The sequence below is a fragment of the Coturnix japonica genome, chromosome 28 (genome assembly GCF_001577835.2).
Source record: "Coturnix japonica isolate 7356 chromosome 28, Coturnix japonica 2.1, whole genome shotgun sequence".
Taxonomy (NCBI): Eukaryota; Metazoa; Chordata; class Aves; order Galliformes; family Phasianidae; genus Coturnix; species Coturnix japonica.
The window spans coordinates 759,155-777,007 of record NC_029543.1 but is presented as its reverse complement, the minus strand read 5'-3'; the positions used below and the strand labels follow the sequence as shown (position 1 = coordinate 777,007).

Here is a 17,853-nt window from a genome sequence, read left to right as displayed (position 1 = left end):
TTTTTCTTACAAAAATAAATTTAGGATTCTATTTTTATTTTTTTTTAATAATATTTTTTTTTTCTTTCCGTAGAAGTTGGTTTCGCCTTGTAAACATGGTTTGCTTTTGCTTTTTTGTTTCGTTAAATTAAGATAAAGTGATCTCGAAGTACCCGTTCCATCGCAAAGTGCTAAGACTTCTTTGTTTTGTTTTGTTTTTTTTGTGTTTTTTTATGTTTTTTATTATTATTATTATTTTTAATAATGGTTTTTCTTTTTAATATATATATATACTTTTTATTGCTTTTTTTGTCTTTTTCTGCATTAAATAAACATCCATCTCTCCCCATCCCTCCCCCCCCCCCCCAGCACACGCTCCCCTCTCACTCCCTCTCCAAAATACATTCGGCCCGACCTGCTCTGGCTTTGAGAGTAAAAACGAACACCAAAAGGGCGAGGAAAAAATAACCAAACAAACCCAAAACAACAACAGAAAAATAAAGGCCACCCCCCCCCCCAAAAAAAAATAAACCCCAAAAGAAGAAAAAAGAATCTTTAACCAAAAAAAGTGCTTTCCAAAGAAAAGGACTCCAATCTCTTTTTTTTTTTTTTTTTTAAGCATCTCAAAATGTGCATTTAGAAAACAGGTGAACGGCTGAAAGGTGCCTTCCTATCGCCCTCTGTGTGGACGGGGTACGCACGGCGCACCCGCATCCGTCATCGTCCCTTTGGGGACAGCATTGTGTCCCTTTGGGGACAGGGCTGCATCTCTTTGGGGACAGAGCTGCGTCCATTTAGGGACGGGGCTGCATCTCTCTGGGGAGATAAAGCTGCGTTCCTTTCCAGGCAGAGCTTGGGGACAAGGCTTTGGGGATGGGGCTGCAGCTTTATGGGGACACAGCTGTGTCTTTTGGGGACGGGGCTGCATCCTTTGAAGGACAGAGCTGCGTCCCTTTGGGGACGGGGCTTTGTCCTTTTGGGGACAGGGCATCATCCCTTTGGGGATGGAGCTGCATCCCTTTGGGGACAGCACTGTGGACCTTTGGGGACAGGGCTATGCCCCTCTTCAGACAAAGCTGAGTCCGTTTGGGGTTGGGGCTGCATCATTTTGGGGACACAGCTTCACTCCTATGGGGAAAGCATCGCGTCCCTTTTGGGGACAAAGCTGCATCCCATTGCGCACAGAGCTGTGTCCCTCCGGGGATGGGGCTGCATCTTGTTGGGGACAGGGTTGTATCCCTTTGGGGACAGAGCTGTGTCCCTTTCGGAATGGGGCTGCATCCCTATGGGAATGGGGCTGCGTCTTTTGGAGGACAGAGCTGCGCCCCTTTGGGGACAGGGCTTTGTCCATTTTAGGACAGAGCCGCGCTCCTTTGCAAACAGAGCTGTGTCCCTTTGGGGACAGGGCTTCATCCCTTTGGGGACAGGCCTGCATCCCTGAGAAAGGTGCCCCCAAAACGGCAGCGGGCTGCAGTGACCGTGCAGAACGGCGGCCATAGGGTGACGCAGAGCAGCGCTGAGCAGCCTTAAAGCCACCACGGCCGCAGCCTTCGCCCCTCCCATCTCCTCCTGCCAAAACCCTCCTTCCCCTTTAAGAGAGACCTCAAATAACCTTTTTTAAAAGGAATCTGCCATTTTTAGGTGCTTTCTGGCTGTGCGGGAACACTGCAGCTCTGACCGAGTGCCTAAAAATATGGGGCAGGGGCAGCCCCGGCCCGGCCGCACCGCAGCCCCGGGCTGGGCGTTATTCCTGAGGGTTCCTGGGTGCTATGGGGGGGTCGGGGGGTGCTGGAATGAGGGCTAAGGGGGGAACAGACTTTGGGTTAAGGAGCTTAGAACCACCCTTGTGGTTCAGGGCCGCACGCCGTGAGATCCCCGTGCAAAACGCATCATCCCAAGGGTCCGCATCGCCCGGAGCTGCGCCGGGTTGGGGGGGGTGTGAAAAGAGGGGGGGGCCGATCCAAAACCAACCCGATCCCAATCCCACACTGCAGCCCAGCACCTCCCTTCAGCTCTGCAGGCAGAGGGGGGGGGTCGGGGTTGGGGGTGGGGAAGGTGGGCCCGCTCCTCTCCGCCCCGAGCGCAACCGCGTGCACCCCTCCCCCCCCACCCCCCCTTTCCAAGACCCCTTTTCACTCTTGGCCTTTTTTTTTTTTTGTCTTTTTTTTCCTTTTTCCTTTACTAAAACGTCTCTTATTTTTGCATTTTTTTTTCCTCTTATATATATATATTTTTTAATGTTTTTTTTTTTTTAACTTTTTTTCTTTTTTAAATAGATATCTCTCTGAAATAATAGATAGATACATAGATAGATATTTGGGGGGGGGGGGGCATTGTTTTTTGTGTTTTTTCTTTCTCTCTTTAACGTCTGCTGGGACACAAAATAAAGCTTTGGGTTTTACATGGAAGCTCCTTTCCATGCTCTCTTTCCATCCCAGCCCCGCGCCTGCCCGGCCCACCAGCACTTTGAAGGGGGGGGGGGAGCCCTGCCTGCCATGGGGAGGTTGGAAACGGCGTCCATAAAACCTATTTCTTGTTTCTTTTTTGTTGTTTTTTCCTTTAGAAAACAAACCAAAAACTGGTTGGGGGGGGGGGTTTGGAAGGAAGGGGGTGGGGGGGGGGGGAGGAGGGGGGAGAAACACCTTGCAAGAGGAAACGGGAAGAGAAAGGACTGACTAGACGTGGTGCCACCTCTCCTCGTGTGGGTCGTGGTGGTTTGCCGCTTGGTTGGGTTTGTTTTTTGTTTTGGTTTAGGAGAGTCCCGGCACGTTGCCATCGGCCGACCCTCCTGCTACATTCAATCCCGACGCTTCGGTAGTAGAACTATCCTCAAAGTGCTGCTCTTGGCCGTTCCCCTGCACGGTGTCCTCTGATTCCTGACTCTCCCCACCACCTCCTTGAAATCCTCCATCCTCCGGGTTCCCCGTGGGGTTGGGCAGCCCCCCGGCATCTCTCACCCGCGGCCGGCGGCCCCTCCGGGACGGGATGCCGTTGCAGCCATCCTTTTTAAGGTGCCTGTGCAAGTGGTCAGAGCGGACGAAAGTCTTGAAGCAGCTCTCGCACTGGTAGGGCCGCAGGCCGGTGTGCACACGCATGTGGTTCTTCAAGTCGTAGTTGTGAGCGAAGGCGGCTCCGCACTGCTGGCACAAGTAGGGCTTCTCCCCCGTGTGTTTCCGCATGTGGACCTTCAGCTTGTCCTGCCTGCGCGGAGAGAAAGGACACGGGGCGGTCAGCGAGTGGGGACGGCCTTCCTCCTCCTCAGCATCATCCTCCTCCTCACTGTCACGGAGCCAGGACTGTTGCTTGTTCCCAGAGTAAGGCAGTGAGCAGAGCAGTGCCAGCATAGCAAGATGGGGGTCAGCATGAACCCACCCCCCGCCACCATGAGCTAGAGGACTCTGCGGGGCCAGGAGTTGTCCTGGCATGGAGGGAAGGATGGAAAGCTCCAAGATGCAGCCGGTCCTAACGCGGCTCTCACAGGGAGCTGAGAGCAAACAACACGGATCTCCAGGTTTAATTCTGCTCAAACCCTTCCGCTTCTCTTCTAAAGGACCAGCAGAGCAGCTCCTCCCCATCCGGGCAGAGGAACCAGGAAGCAAAGTGAGTAAAAATCAGCACAAAGCTGTGGGCGATTCGTCCCCACCCAGCAGGCACAGCTCCGTGTTCCCCCCCGGCACAACATCCCTGCACCTCTACCCCATGTCGGAGCTCACTGCTCCCCTCCCAGCACAGCCCCCCATCCCATGAAGGGCAGGAGGGGGTTTGCAGTGTGACAGAGGAGGATGAATGGAGAGGGGAGAAGAGCAACACTGGAAGGGAAATCCGGATGATTTGGGGCTGGGCTGCTTCAGACTGCGCCCAATGGGGCTCCGTGAGGCCAAACACGGCCTCCCACACGTTGGGGGCAGTGCAGGAGGATGTATTTTAGCTTGACACCAATAGGATCCCAATGTGTTATGGCCTCGCTGTGTTATGGCCTCACTCTGTTATGGCCTCACTGTGTTATGGCCTCACTGTGTTATGGCCTCGCTCAGGCTGGGCTGAGGGCTCAGCTTCCACCCACATTTCTGCTTGTAAATGAGCCAGTGCCTCCTGTGAGCTGGTGGGCAGCATGGAGGGCGGCAGAAGGGTAAAGACACGATGGGGAAGGTCATGGGGGGAAGGGAGGAGGGTGAGGGAGGTGAGGGCAATGGGATGAAGGCAGCGGACAGAACCACAGCAGTAATGCCATCAGCTCCTCAAACCCCCAAACAAACCCCACCCCCTCCCCACTGCACAGCCCCCACTCTGTGCCCTCGTGGCACTTCCAGGAGGCCACAACCCCAGGGTGGGGAGGCTGGGGGGGGGGGAACACGAGGACCTTGAACCACTCAGGTGTGGCAGCCGGAACCTGGGTGCGGGCACACAAAGTGCAGCAGCCCCGGACCCCCCCGCGTGGGCAGGGCGGTGGAGGTTGGCAGGGCAGCGAGCCGTGCTGCAGGGCTGGCATCCCGCCCCGCCATTATCTGCATTCCTCAGCTATCACACGTGGGTCCCCAGCCATCCGGGTGCGGCCCTGTGTGGCTCTTGGGGTGCAGAGGGGACAAGGCCCCACATCCTGCAGCCACCTGCTCCAGCCCATGAGGTCTGCAGGGAATGGCCCCCATCGCTGGAAGCAGCTCCGTCCTGCCCAGACATTGAGGAGGTGAGCAGTGAGCAGAGCAGGGCAGGCTGGGCCATTGGCTGCTCCTCCTGCAGCCCACACATCTCCTGGCACAGCACGGAACCCCCCGCCCTCAGCCAGGCAATGGAGGATGCCAGGAGTGAAAAGAGGAGATGCTGGAAGGCCTGGGACAACCAAAGGAACCCCAAGCACAGCCCTTCACCCAGTGATCCCCCAGCAGGTCACCAGATGGAAGCGGTGCCCAAGGAGCTGCGGGCTCGGTGTGAAGCCAGGTGGGCACAAACCCATCCCCAGCCGCCCGGAGAGGCCGCCACCACTTCCATCATCAGACAGAGACATCTCTGAACGCCTTCCAGCTTCCCCATTGGGGTGGAACCATCCCATCCCAGCACACAGGGCTCACACCTTACCTGGTGAAGCGCACGTTGCAGATGTTGCACTCGTAGGGCTTCTCGCCGGTGTGGGTGCGGATGTGGCGCGGCAGCTTGCCAGCCCCCTGGATCACTTTAGCACAGATGGGGCACTTTTGGAATGCTTTTGCCCTGATCTTCTTCTCCACCTTTTGGGACCAGGACGGATACACGTCGCTCTCGTTCGAACTGCCAAAGTATTTCAAGTAATAATCCACCACTCCATCATCGTCCTTCCGCTCGTCGTCCCCAAGCTGCTGCCTCCCCACCGAGTTGATCACCTGCTGCAGGACGCTGGCGGCCAACCCATCCATATCCCTGGCGTCGTCCTCCGTGTCCCCGGTGGGGATGAAGCTGGGGGAGTCACCCGCATCCTGCTGGTCCAGGGCGGCCCCAGGAGCCACCTCCTCTTCTCCTGGTGTCCCCAGGCCCCGGCTGCTGTAATGTCCATTCTGAGAAGGTGAGAACAAGGAGCCGGGGGCGGCCGCCGCCTCCTCCTCCTCTCTGTCCAGCCACATGGCCGGGTTGCTGTCGGGATCACAGTCATTCGCCTTTGGTCTTTCGTTGAGGGAGGCTTGTGAATAGAAGTCCAAGCCGTTGCTGTCCGGCTCCTCCTCATCCTCTTGGCCTCGGAAGTTGAGTCTCTGAAGGTCTCTCAACTCCGGGTTGGTCCACGGAAAGCTGCCTTGGTGGCCATTGACGGGGTTGCTCTGGAAGAACTCCAGGTACTCTTTTGCTCTGAGATGGTTCCTCTGATCAATTTGATCTACTAAATCCATCTGGTCATTTTTGGCCAGAATCTTCCTGTCCAGGAGATCCGTGCAAACATCCCTCACCGCCGGGATCTCCAGCAGTTTGGCGGCGTTGAGGATGTCGTTGACGTTGGAAGTGCTGACTGTGAGGGTCGCGGTGTAGGCGAACTCCAGCAGAGCCGACAAGGCGTCGGCGCTCACAAAGTCAATCTCATACACGTTTTGCTGGTCCACCACTAACCCTGAGGTGAAGAGCTTCTTGAAGTACTGGCTGCAGGCCGCCAGGACGGAGCGGTGGGTGGGGAACTCCTGGCCTTCCACCAAGATGACCACGTCGCACAACAGCCCGTTGTTTCTCTGCTCGTTCAGACTGCTGAGGATGTCGCTGCTGTGATCGGGGAATGGGATCCCTATGGGGCCGTCCACGCCGCCCGCCATCGTGGATGCGAAAGGCTGCGGAGAGAAGAAATGCAGTGACTTACAGATGTTTCAGCACAGATGAAGAAATGGATCCACTTTGTTTGTTGGATCATAGCATCACCAACGTCAGGGAAGACCTCTATGGCCGTTCAGTCCAACCACCACCAGTGTTCCCCCGTTAAACCACATCCATAGGACAACACCCAACCCCTCCAACAGCTGAAGAACCCAACAGCACGCTGCTCCCAAAGGGATGCTCTCCATCACCCCAAGGTGAGACACAATGGAACCCAACAGAAAGAGCCAACCCTGCCAGCCCAACACCTCACACCCCCTGGGTCTGTCAATTGGACACAATGCTTCCTCCCAGTCCACTCCCCAACCCCACAGCCACTCATGGCCTGCGGTCTGTGGGTTATTCAGAAGGAGAGGTGCTGGCTTGGAGGGGGAGCAGCTGCCCAGGGGCTGAGAGCAGTCACCCCACAGCTACCAGGGTCCAGGTGGAACCCCAAACCTCAGCCACTGGGGCTCTGAGCTGCACTTCTGTCCCCTTCCCCTCCAGACAACAGGCCTCAGAGGGGGCCCCTCCACCTCCAAGGAGGATTTGGGCTTTGTGGTGGCAGCACCCAGCTCTGGGGACACGATGGACTGTATGAGCGGGGCAGGGGGCTGTGCTGGGGAAGAGACCCCCATGCTGGGCAGGGGGCTGGGAGGAGAAGGCGGATGGTGTGGGAATGGTTATGGGGTCACGCGACCGGCCAGGGCTGGCAGGGGAAGTGGCTGCTCATTCTCCTCACACAACACAGCCTTTGTGTGTCCGCCTGCGGTCGGAGAGATGGCAGCTGAGATGGGGAGGGGGCAACGCAGCCACCCCGGGTGGAGCCCACCCTCCCAATAGCACCATAAACCCCACCCTGCTCCCTTCTGGGGACCCCAACCAGAGGATGTATGACACGACACGGGACCTCCCACCCTTCCAGGCCTGAAAAGCAGAACCAAAAACCAGCACAGCTGAGAGCAATGCTGGGCACGAGGAGCAGCGAGGTGGTGTCCAACAGCGCTGGGTGACACACATGGAGAGGTGATGGAGTGGTGACCAGTGACCGCCCCACTGGGAGAACAGGGCCAAGAACTGGGCCATGGTGGGGAGCTGCAGCCCCTGCCCTCCATCTCCAGGCGGCTCCTTCCTCCCCCACACAGAGCATGGCTGTCCCAGACTGTGTGTCTCTGCTGCCACATTTCACCCCAAAGCGGCTGCGCTTTGGCTGCCAGCACTGCGCCCTGCCATGCGACCCAATGGGGGCTGCCAGCCTGAAATACGGCCGCTTGGGAAGAGGAGCTGTGCAGCAATGCCAGAGCTCTCCTCCAAGCTCCCCAGCAGGGATGTGACCCAAGGATGGGGCTGTGCTGCACCCAGAGCCCAACACGATGGCAGAACAGCAGCTCTGCATCCACCCACGTGGGGCAAAACAAATCTCAGCACCCTCCAAGAGCTGCTGCGTGCCGGGAGGGGATCAGTGCAATAATGTCGCTATTAAAGAACAAGCTAAAAAGAGGCAGCAGTTTGCTGCCCAAGGCCCAAACATCGCCTTCTCCCTCAGCACCAACTGAAGGAATGGGCATTTTTTTCCCCCCCTATGAACAGCTCACCCCTATTATAGGTCACACAATGCCAGCCCTTGTCTCTCCATGTGCACTCCGGGAGCCATCACCCCGGCTGCCCTCTCCTCCTCCCAGCCACGAGGCCGGACCTGCAGGCAGAGCACCCTGCAGCCCCCAGCACGGAGCATGGGGGGGTTATGGCAGCAGGGCAGGGCTGTGCCCGCCGGGGAAGGGGAGAAAATGCTGCTGTGCTGCTGCAGCTCCTCCGTGGTGCCATTACAATTCTGCTGCTCCCGAGCAGGAATGCGCTGTCGGCGGTTTAGAGCTAAACTATCCAAATTATGTGGACCTGCCAAGCAGATGGGAGCTGCTGAGGTGGAGACCCTGAGCTTCCACAGGAACTAACGCGTGGCTGGAACAAGAAAGTGCTGATGCTGTTTTGCCCCCTTGCTCCTCCCCCCCAAAATACCCCTATTTCAATAACACAACAAGAAATCCCTTCTATGCCACCCAGACAGCACAGCTGGGGCAGAGCATTGGAGGAGACGCTTTGGGAACAACCCTCCTCAGCATCCCGTGACCTGATGTCAAAACTAAACCAGCTGCTTTTCCCCCTCCAGCTACAGCAACAACCGCCTCCATTTCCACGCACTCAAACTCACACCTGTACCAGGTAAGCAAAGCAGCCCGGGCTGCCCTCAATGCTGCCAGGTCCGACCTGCCGGGGAGGTTTGCCTCTCCCTCCTGCCTGCAGGGGAAGCCCAGCACAGCACAGCACAGCCCTGCTCCACACCTGCACAGGGAACTCCCCCCTGAACCCCACGGATCCCCCAACCGCAGCCATGTGCTGATCCCAAGGGATGGAACTCAGAACTCAGTGGGTGTCGGGAGAACCTTCGGGGCCACAAACAGCAGAGAAAATGGGCTTTCATTGCCATTGAAAGGACTCCCCATGCAGTGCTGGGAGCTGCTCCCCATGGGCTGAGTGCAACCCCCCCCCCCATCAGCCATTTCCTAACCGAGGGCAGCTGCATCCTGTGCTCGCTCAGAGGGCTGATATCTTTGGCAGAGCATCCAAGTGGGGCTGGAGGAGCCTCATCCACCCCCTGAGGATGCAGAAACCCCAACGCTGTGCTTTGTTTGGGTGCTGTGGGTGTGCGACCACCGGCACTGAGCCGTGCAGGTGACACACGCGCTGCATCACCGCTGCCGGATGGACAGGTTTGGGGTGTGATTCAGCAGCCCCTGCACCTCGGGCAAACCCAACAGAGCCCTTTATAATCATACTAACACCCGACACTCCCAGCTCTCACCGCGGGGAGAAGAGCAGCACAACCCCACGTCGGTTGGCATGGAGCAGGGTATGGGGATGGGCTCCAAACAGGAACGAGCAGTGGGAGATGTTGTGATGTGCTGCCATTGGAGCCGGGTGCTGCCATGGCTGGGAGCCCTCCAGGAGGCCATAAGGGATGCTGCCATAAAGCATACAGGGATGAAAAAGGCTTCCTGCTCCCCCCCAAACAAATGGAAGCGCCTGCCATGTGATGCCCAGAGGAGAAGGGATGGGACAGAGGAGGATTCTTCTGTCACATGAGCATGGGAAGGATGAGTGAGGATGGGGCCAGCTATGGGACACGGCTTAGTGCTTGTGGTAGCAATGGTGATGGGAGGATGGTTGGATGAGATGATCTTATAGACCCTTTCTGACCTTGCGATCCTATGAGTCTATGCTGCCCCACTCAGCACCTCCACCCCAACCCACAACACAACGCCAGCACAACAGAACCAGAACAGGGAGAAGTCACAGCAGCACAGAAGGCAGCAGAGCGCTGAGAACCACCCAGAGCCTCGTAGGATCCCAAACAAGAGGAGATATGGGGCCACTGTCAATGAGGAACCCTGTGCTTGGAGGGCGGTGAGGTGCCAGCACCACACAAGGAGCCCCATCCCAGACCATGGACACCCATGGGGCCTGCTGCCTGTCAGTGGGTCACACCAGGCTCCAGCCCAGCCCCACACCAAGCCCATGGTAAGGAGCAGTCCCACAGCAAGGCAGCACGCGGCCATTTGCACCACCGACAGCCACAACGAGGCCATGTTAACGCTTCTCCTATGTTGCAAGGTTAGCTTCAACTGGTTGCTCCACCCAGACCTCCTTGCCAATTTTCTCCTTTGTCATCAGAGACCATATTTAATCCAGTAGGAATGCGCCTCCGCTGGAGCCCGTGGAGGAATGGGTCCGAGGGGTGGTCCCAGCACCCAGCATCGGGACCACGTGGGCTTTAAGGGCCCTTCCAACCCAAACCACGCCGTGCTGCTGGGATCCCATACTGAGAGCCTCCATCGCCTGCACTGCATCATGTGGGATGGAGCACCCACCAGACTGGGTCTGGAACCCCAATGTAGGCACAGCACGTCTCAGCTCCCCATGAAACCACATGGAGATCCTGCAGCCCACCGGGTGCTCAGCCACGCTGCTCCTCCTGACAGCACCGGGTGGTCAAATAGGGGGGAGGGTTTCTCTGCCCCACCAAGCTGGGGGTGCTGGGGACACACTGTGCTGCACTGCAGAGAGTTCAGCCCTGAAAAAAAGAACTGAAACATCCCCCAGCACCGAGCCCTGTGCAGCTGCTGAGGGACAGAGCACGCGAAGGGGTGGAACTGAGCATCAGCCCACAACCCCCTGCCATACAGTCTGGGTATATAATAATGCTCACCCAGTTCCAACCCCCTGCTGTGTGCAGGGTCACCAACCAGCAGCCCAGGCTGCCCAGAGCCACATCCAGCCTGCAGGGATGGGGCACCCACAGCCTCCTTGGGCAACCTGTTCCAGTGCATCTCACGCTGCTCCACCGCTTCCCGCAGCGCACAAGAGGGCAGCGTGGCTTCGGAGGGAGAACTGCACGCAGCTGCCTGTTGGGGCACGAGGCTGCTGCAGCCACGACCTGTAGCTACAAGCCCACGCTCGGCACAGACCCAGCTCTGTGCTGGGGAGGCACTGAGCAAACAAACCAAGCAGGGCACAAAACACCCCGGAGATGGACTGGCTGGTTTGCAGTTTGCCAATGGGAAATGCAGGGGGATGTGCGGGCATTCAGAGCAATGCTGGGGCTGGGGGGGTCAAGGTAGAAGTGGCAGAGGGGCAGAGCAGCAGGTGAACATCCCAACTGCTCAGCAGCCAATGCTCCAGCAGGGCGCTGTGATCCAACCCCCACAGCAGGGAGAAGTTCTGCTATGGGGAGTGCAGCCCATTGCAGGGGGCTGTGCCCAGCAGCACTGCATCCTCCATGTGTTCTATGGGGGGGGCACAAAGTGAAGCTGCGGAGCCGGGGGATCCGCGGTGCATCTCACCAACGTGCCCTTGGCTCCCACCTGCAGCTCAGGGCAGCTCGCACCCGTTTCCAGTTTCTCACGCCTTGTCACATTAAGTGAGGCCGCCGACCGTCTCAGCTCCCATCCGCACACAGCAAACTGCCTCCCCACAGCCCACCCAGGGCATCCCCAGCCCCTCACCCAGCACAGAGCTGCGGCTCAGGGCTGAGTCCAGCACCCCCCCCAGCCCTGCAGCCCTGCTATGAGAGCTGAGCTCAGGCTCTGCCCCAGGAGCCAGGCAGGGAAACTGAAACGCCGCACAGGGGGGAAGATGATACGGCTCCAGGGCTGGAGGAGCAGCAGCCAAACAGCCCCGGTGCTCCAGCAGCAGCACGGCGCCCGCTGACCCCATTTCCTTCTGCCCCACGTCCCCATCGTTCCCAGGTAAGGAACGGAGCCATAAAACCACAAAGCAAAGAGGGGCACGATGGGAGCAGCCCAGACAGCGACTCGCTACCTCTCCCTGAATCGAGTTCATCAAAAGGGTTTTAATTACAGATTGAAACCGGTCCCTTCCACTTGAGGTTAAGGCTGGCGGAGAGCGGAGCGAGGAGCGACTGTTTATTGCTTTACCTAAAGCAGATAACAAGGAGGTGGTTAATTGTCACTGAAACCTTCTCTTTCAATAAACGCAGCATCCTGAGACTGGGGAAAAAGGCCTCGAGTGCCACTTTTAATCAAGATAAAGGCACAGCTCGGAGCATCCCGGCTCCGTGAGGCCAACAGGCCGCCATGGCCAGGGCCAGAACGTGGCAGGGAGAGCAACAAGAGCAGGCTGCCATTAAACTGAAGGCAGAACGAGAGGCAGCAAAGGGGGACTTTCATTGGGTTCAGCCCCATTAAACCCTCTGTGAACGGCCGACACAACCAGGACCGGGTGGAAAAATCCCCCCATCTCAGCTGTGTTTGGGCTCCTCCTCATCACCAGGACAAGCCAGAACAGGGGCCACAATGAATGTGAAACGAGAACGGCTCCTCTCTAATAAACCTCTCCATTCCTCTCACTTTATTGCTTTGGAAGAGACCCGGCATCTCCAGCAAAGCCCGGCAGATCTCAGGCCAATCCATCCCTCTGCCTGACAAACCACCTCGGTTGCCCGGACAGCACAGATCTCCATCAGGACCACGAGAAACAACTTTTCCTTCAGCAAAGTAACAACAACAGCGACACCAACAACCACGGGACGGCCTTAGAGCTGCCTGCAGTGCTGGAAACCATTCCAGGCCGAGACCTGCTCTATGGATGTCACGAAGAGCTTCTATCACGAGTTATGGTCTGAAGGGCTGGGATGATGCAAAGCAGTGATGGCCCTGAAGTCAGAGGACAGTGAGGAGCTGAGCTGCGCCCCGTGGGAAGCAGGACTGGATCAGAACCGTGACCGCGGGCTGAGCACGTGAATGAGGGCAGCTCAACCATCCCGACCACGGGCAGCCCCAGCAGCACCCCCAGCCCGGGGGGGGGTGGAAGGAAGCGTTAACCTTCAGCCCTACCCAGGGCTGGGGATGGAGCTCCGTGCTCAGCCTGTGGCTGGGCTCAGAGCATCGAGGGCAGCACCTCAGTGTCACAACCACATCCAGCCCCCGCTCAGGGCCGGGCCGGCAGCTCGCAGCCCCCAACCCCCCCCCGAGGGTGGCGGGGTGGGCGCCGGAGGGAGGGAGAGAGAAGGAGGGGACGGAACCGAGTGGAAAAACCCCAGGAAACCGAATCCGGCCGGTAGCGCCGAACAGCCCCGAACAACCCCCCCAACACCGCGACCTTGTGGGCACCGTGCGGGGCGGCACCGAGGCCCCGGGGGACCCCACCCAGCGGCCCCCACCGCCGCCCCCCCCCCTCCCCTCCGCCTCCCTCCCACCGCGGCCGGCGGGGCCCACAGGGAGCCTTGGCCGGCGGCCACGACCCCACCCCTTCCCCGGGCTGCGCCGCCAATGGAGGCCGGGAGGAGGCCGGGCGGGGGGGGCGGTAAGGGGAGGGGGGGGCGGCGAGGCCCCGGCAGCGCGGCCTGCACCGCGGGCACGGCCGGACAACGCGGGGCTGAGCGCGGCCCGGCCCCGATGAGCCCCCGCTGTACCGGGATGGGCCGGGTCGGGCCGGGGGGGGCGGCTGGAAGCGCGGCCCGGTTCAGCCCCCAGCGCCCGGCCCGGCCGCGCTGCCCTCCAACACCCCGCACCCCGCGCTGCCGCCATTGGCCCCGGGCGGCGACGTGGGGCGGGGCTGGAGGGGCGGAGGGCGCGCCCCGATTGGCTCCACCCGCCGCCCATCACCGCGCCTCCCACTCGCCGTGAGCGGGGTGCACGCCGGGAGCCGTAGTCCGCGCCCCCCTGCACCTGCGGCCCGGCGGGGCGGACAGAACTACAACTCCCAGGAGTCCCCGCGCGGCGCACCCCCCCACCCGTTCCCACACGCACCGCAGGCCTTCCCCCCCCCCCCCATCAGCGGACCCCGCCCCCACCCGGCCCAGCACAACGCGCCACAGCGCAGCGGGGGAACCCGGCGGGGGGGCCAGGGAGGACCCACGCGGGGCGGTATAAAGCCCTCACCCCCCCATTAACCGCCCCCCCCAGTTAACCCCATTAACCCCGGACCCCCCCCTCACTCAGCCCCATCCCCCCCATTAACCGGGCCGTGCCGCTGTCCGAGTACCGGGGGGGGCAGCGGGATCCGGGGCCGGGCCGTAGCCGTGCGGGCCGGAGCGGAGCTGTGGCCGCCCCGCGGGAGCTGCTCAACGAGGCCCCGTATTGCGGCTCCTTTCTGCTCCGGCCGGGGCGCCCCGCAGTCGTGTAGGGGCCGCGCCGCCCGCCCCCCCGGCCCCCCGGGGGGGGGCCCGCCGTCGCCCCCCGCGCCGCCCTCGGCGCTGAGGCTGGGGGACCCCCACACCCCCCTTCCCTGCCTCCCCTCCGCACCTTGATGTTGGGGGGGGGGGCCGCTCCTTCTCCTCCCGCCCCGTTCTGTGCGTGTGTCCGCCCGGCCCCTCAGCCGCCCCCCGCGTGTCACCCCCCCCCCTTCGCTTTCCCCCCTGCCCGTCCCCTCCCCTTGTCCCCTCCGTCCTCACGAGGGAATGGGGAGGTTCCCCACGACCCCCCAACCACACGCACCCCCCCCCCCAGCACATGAATGAGGGTCCACCATTAGGTTCCAGAGTGAACAGCTCCGTGCAGGGCTTCACCGCACCAACACCTGTCCATCCCCACACACACACACACTGTGTCACCTGGGGAGGCAAAATTGGGCAGAAAACCCTGAAATAGAGGAATAGACACAGGAATGTCACCTGGACGTATAGAATCTTTAGGTACGTGTTCCATAAATAAAGGAAGAAACAGCCCCAAGTGGCTGCTGAACCCCCCCAACGGACCCCCCCCCTCTAGGGCAGCCCCCCCTTAAATAATCCCACTCTGCTCCTCTGCTGGGGTTGGGGGTCACGGGGGGGGGGGGGCTCCGCTCTCACCACCCATCCCTGTGCCCACATTAGTCTGGGGGGATCCCATGGGGGTTTTGAAGACGGGGGGGGGGTCGGGACCCTTCACCCCCATGTTGCTGATGGGGAAACTGAGGCAGCGCTGGGGACACCCAGCTGTGTGAGCACCGAGGGGCTGCGGGGCCCAACCCCACCCGTGGGTGAGGAGCTGATCTATCTGGGGGCTATAGCAGAGCCCCCCCAGCCCCCCCCATCTGTGCCCTGTCACGCACCAGCACCCACCGCTTTCATTTTCCCCCATGCAGCAACTCCGGAAAAGCAGCACTGCCCCGGGTAACCCCAAAGCCCTCCCCAGGGTGGGGGCACCCCAAACCCACCCCCATACATTGCTATGGGCCGAGCCTACACATGGGGGTACCCATTCTCCAGCCCCACTGTGATGGGGGCCCCGTGAGGCTCCTGGGGTCCCAATATTAAATATTCTTTCCCAGGAACCACAATCATTTCTCAGGTATCCATAACCAGACCTAGAAATCCATGACTGGATCCATAAACCAACAATGGGACCGATAAATCCTTGACCAGATGGATAAACCCATAACTGGACCAATAAATCCATCAAGGACCAAAGTCTGGAACCCAAAGCAAGGAACCCATGACCCAACCATTCAACCCATGAGCAGATGGATAATCCATAACCAGACCCAATAAACCCATGACCAGCCCCATACAACCAGAACTGGATCAATAACCCATAACTGGACCGATAAACCCATGACTGGATCAATAAACCCATAAGCAGACTGATAAATCCCTAACTGGGCTGATAAACCCATAACTGGGCTGATAAACCCATAAGCAGACCAACAGATCCACAACCAGACCTATAAATGCATAACCAGGTTGATAAACGCCGTGATCAACCCTATAAACCCATGACTGGACCTATAAAGCCATGAGAATCCATACAAGCTCATGAGGAGCCCCACAGAACCATAACCAGCCCTACAAAGCCATAACCAACCCTATAAACCCATAACCAGCTCCACAGACCCATGGCCCTACAAACCCATGAACAGCCCTACAAACCTATAACCAGCCCTACAAACCCATGGCCCTAGAGACCCATAAGCAGCCCTATAAACCCATAACCAACCCTACTAGCCCATAACCAGCCCCACCGATCCATAACCATTCCTACGGTCCCATAACCAACCCTACAGACCCACAACCCTATAAACCCATAACTGAGCCAATGGACCCATGACCAGCCCTACAAACCCATAACCATCTCCACAGACCCATAACCAATCCTACAAACCCACAACCAACCCTACAGACCCATGGCCCTACAAACCCATAACTGAGCCAATGGACCCATGACCAGCTCTACAAGCCCATAAGCACCCCCTGGCCCCATAAGCAACCCACAGCCCCACAGCCACTCAGCACTGGGGACCCTGACATCCATGGCACCAGCAGCCCCATGGCACGCTCTGCATTGGGTCCAAGCCCCCACTATGGGCACACATCCATTAGACACATCGTGAACCCCATTGCAGCTGTTTATGATCAAATGCAAAACAAAAAGGGGCAGCAGAACCGGCCCCAAAGGACACAGAACTGCAGGACCCGAGTGGAGCCCTGCAGGACTCGGGGCTGCGTTGGCTGCGGGCGCTGATGGAGCCGGGGTGGGTCGGGGAGAAGGAAGGAGGGCTGAGCTGAGCGCAGGAGGACAGGAAATGGTGACAGAGGCAGATGCGGTGACAGCAGGAGGGCGGCCCGGCCGTCACATGGCAGCACGGGTGGGCGTGATGGGCTGCTTCCATTGCAGGGCTGAGAACGGCTGCGTGGGGAGATCCACGAGCGGCAGCAATGAGCGCTGCGGGAGGTGCGACGCTGCAAAGGGGCGAGGAGGGCAGCGGTAACGCAGCTCCAGTGCAGCTCCAGTGCAGCTCCAGTGCAGCTCCAGTGCAACCCGGTGTGTTCCTGGAGCTGCCGGTGCTGCAGACTGAGCTGATGGTGGAGGAACTGGAGCGAGGTTTGGGGCTGTTTGCTGCTCCATGTGGATGGCAATTGGGATCAGTGCATCCTCTGTGTGATGCTGCTCTTGGGGTGCATGGAAGAGCAAAGGCTTCATGCTGCGTCCCTATAGTGAACCCAAACACTGCAGAGTGGGGAGGACATGGAGCTCCTGTGCTCAGCCCGGGCCCTATTTGCTCCTGGAAGGACAACCCTGCTCCCATCCACCATCATCACTGCACGGGGAGCAGTGGAAGCAGAGCTGTGTGGCCTCAAAGCGAGGACAGGAGTGCTGGGCTGGGGGGCTCGATGAGGACAGAGCACCAGGCCATGGGCTGCTGCCTTTGTGGGGTGCAGTGGGGCCTGTGGGGATAAACTGGGCTCTCCCACCCTGCTGATGAAGCACAGGGTTGGCCCAGGAGCCTCGGAGGTGCTGGAGCCGGCAGGTTCCCATCCTGGGCTCTGCTGGGGAGGGACAGCAGGCTCTCAGGGGTTAGATGACATCACTGCCTTTGAGACAAAGGCACTGAGTCACTCCATCCCCAGGCTGGATTTGGTTCTCAGGCACAGCCGGGGGAGTTTCCAACCTTCAGAGCAAGGGAGGCAGCGAGGGGTGGGATGGGATGGGATGGATGGGATGGGGTGGGATGGGGTGGGATGGGATGCGGATGGGATGGATGGAATGGGATGGGATGGGATGGGATTGGGATGGGATGGGATGGGGATGGGGTGGGATGGGATGGGATGGGTGGGATGGAGTGGGGTGGGATGAGATGAGATGGGATGGGATGGATTTGGGGATGGGATGGGATGGGGTGGGATGGGGTGGGATGGGATGGGATGGAATGGGATGGGATGGGATGGGATGGGATGGGATGGGGTAAACTGAGGCACACAAGCATGGGCAGTACCGGAGGGGCTCCATCTCTGGTCACACACAGCCCATAAATGAACCATCCCGGGACTCTGCCCCCGCCCCACACTTGTGATGTTCTCTGTAAAGCCATACATGCTGTGGGGCGCTGAGCTGGGCCGGCACAGTGTGGGGGCAGCTGGAGGGCAGGGGGGCTTTAATCGGCCCTATAGATCACACGGTCCCTAAGGAGGGCGCTGTGCCCCCCAGCACCTACACTGGGCCCTACATCCCAGACCCCCACGCTGCTGACAGCCTCTGTGCCCCCCCCATGTTCTGACCTGGGCCCCAGGTCCCGGTTCGG

At 59.5% G+C, this 17,853-nt stretch overlaps 1 protein-coding gene across 1 annotated transcript; it reads right to left on the bottom strand.

Annotated features, from left to right (window-relative positions):
- Nucleotides 1–2,219: 2,219 nt before the first annotated feature.
- On the bottom strand, nucleotides 2,220–13,959 carry ZBTB7A (zinc finger and BTB domain containing 7A). Its single transcript, XM_015886698.2, has 3 exons — nucleotides 13,816–13,959; nucleotides 5,053–6,257; nucleotides 2,220–3,180 (listed from the first exon to the last, which is right to left on the bottom strand). Exons 2-3 carry the CDS (start codon nucleotides 6,240–6,242, stop codon nucleotides 2,730–2,732), a joined length of 1,641 nt encoding a protein of 546 aa, XP_015742184.1. The 5' UTR covers nucleotides 6,243–6,257; nucleotides 13,816–13,959; the 3' UTR covers nucleotides 2,220–2,729.
- Between the last annotated feature and the right edge of the window lie 3,894 nt (nucleotides 13,960–17,853).